The sequence below is a fragment of the Sinocyclocheilus grahami genome, unplaced genomic scaffold (genome assembly GCF_001515645.1).
Source record: "Sinocyclocheilus grahami isolate Dianchi unplaced genomic scaffold, SAMN03320097.WGS_v1.1 scaffold14024.1, whole genome shotgun sequence".
In the NCBI taxonomy this organism is placed as follows: Eukaryota; Metazoa; Chordata; class Actinopteri; order Cypriniformes; family Cyprinidae; genus Sinocyclocheilus; species Sinocyclocheilus grahami.
Genome location: NW_015515168.1, coordinates 740 through 1,546, shown reverse-complemented (window position 1 = coordinate 1,546; position 807 = coordinate 740). Strand labels below are relative to the sequence as shown.

General features: G+C 39.3%; 1 protein-coding gene across 1 annotated transcript in view; it reads left to right on the top strand.

The window, feature by feature from the left end:
* The window catches only part of LOC107579081 (neuroligin-3-like), a gene marked incomplete at its 3' end in the record, with an annotated part of 2,859 nt that overhangs the window by 1,673 nt on the left and 379 nt on the right, over window positions 1-807 (top strand). The window contains exon 2 of the mRNA XM_016264956.1: window positions 401-454. Coding sequence (XP_016120442.1) covers window positions 401-454 — 54 coding nt within the window. The remainder of the gene's footprint in view (window positions 1-400; window positions 455-807) is intronic.

The following is an 807-nucleotide window of genomic DNA, read 5'->3' as shown; positions in this document are numbered from 1 at the left end:
CCGCACATCCTCTCAGTTCCTGTGTTTCTCAGCATTTCTAAGCTACTTCAGAAGCTTCTCTAATGTCAAGTTGAGTGTCCATGGCCAGATTCAACTTGAACTGAAGCAGCATCTGTGTCCACTGGAGTGAACGTTGAGAGCTCTGTTTTGGCCTCTTTTAAAGGAAATAGTGAATTGCTCTTGGCAAAATGCTGAGAGCTTTATTACTGCAGGGTTCGGAGTGGGAAAATGAACCCTTGTTGCTATCACACAGTAATTTAGAGAGAAGTCCACTGAGCTTTTATACATCACCCATTTACACACAACCCCCAACACACACAAACACACCCATATGTTTCTCTGCGGTCTAGTTTCTATCTGCTCATGTAATTTATCATCCCTCTGTCTCCTCTCTCTCTAGGTACAAAGAGAACGGGCGACATGTCAGCTGACACAGAGCGTTCGGAGGATGATGGTACGTCCTGTTTTCATCATTCTTTCAGATGAATTCATTTTTAATGTTTTTCCTATTCATTTTTTATCCCCTCGTGGTTAATGCAAGAGAGAATAATCTGGATGAAATTTACACAATGTTGCATCATTTTCAGGATCATTTTAGAAGGTGATCCCGTGTGTTTGCCCTGCATCTTAGGGTGGTATTCTAGATATCAGCATCAGTATGATGAAATGCCCATATTATTAACCACTACTACTGTAAATGTACAGCTATTTTATATACTGTATATATATGTAGATAGTATTTCAAATGCAGTTCCATTACTAGATTTTGACACTCTCTTTTTAATGTTTAAGCAGTAATTCAAGCTT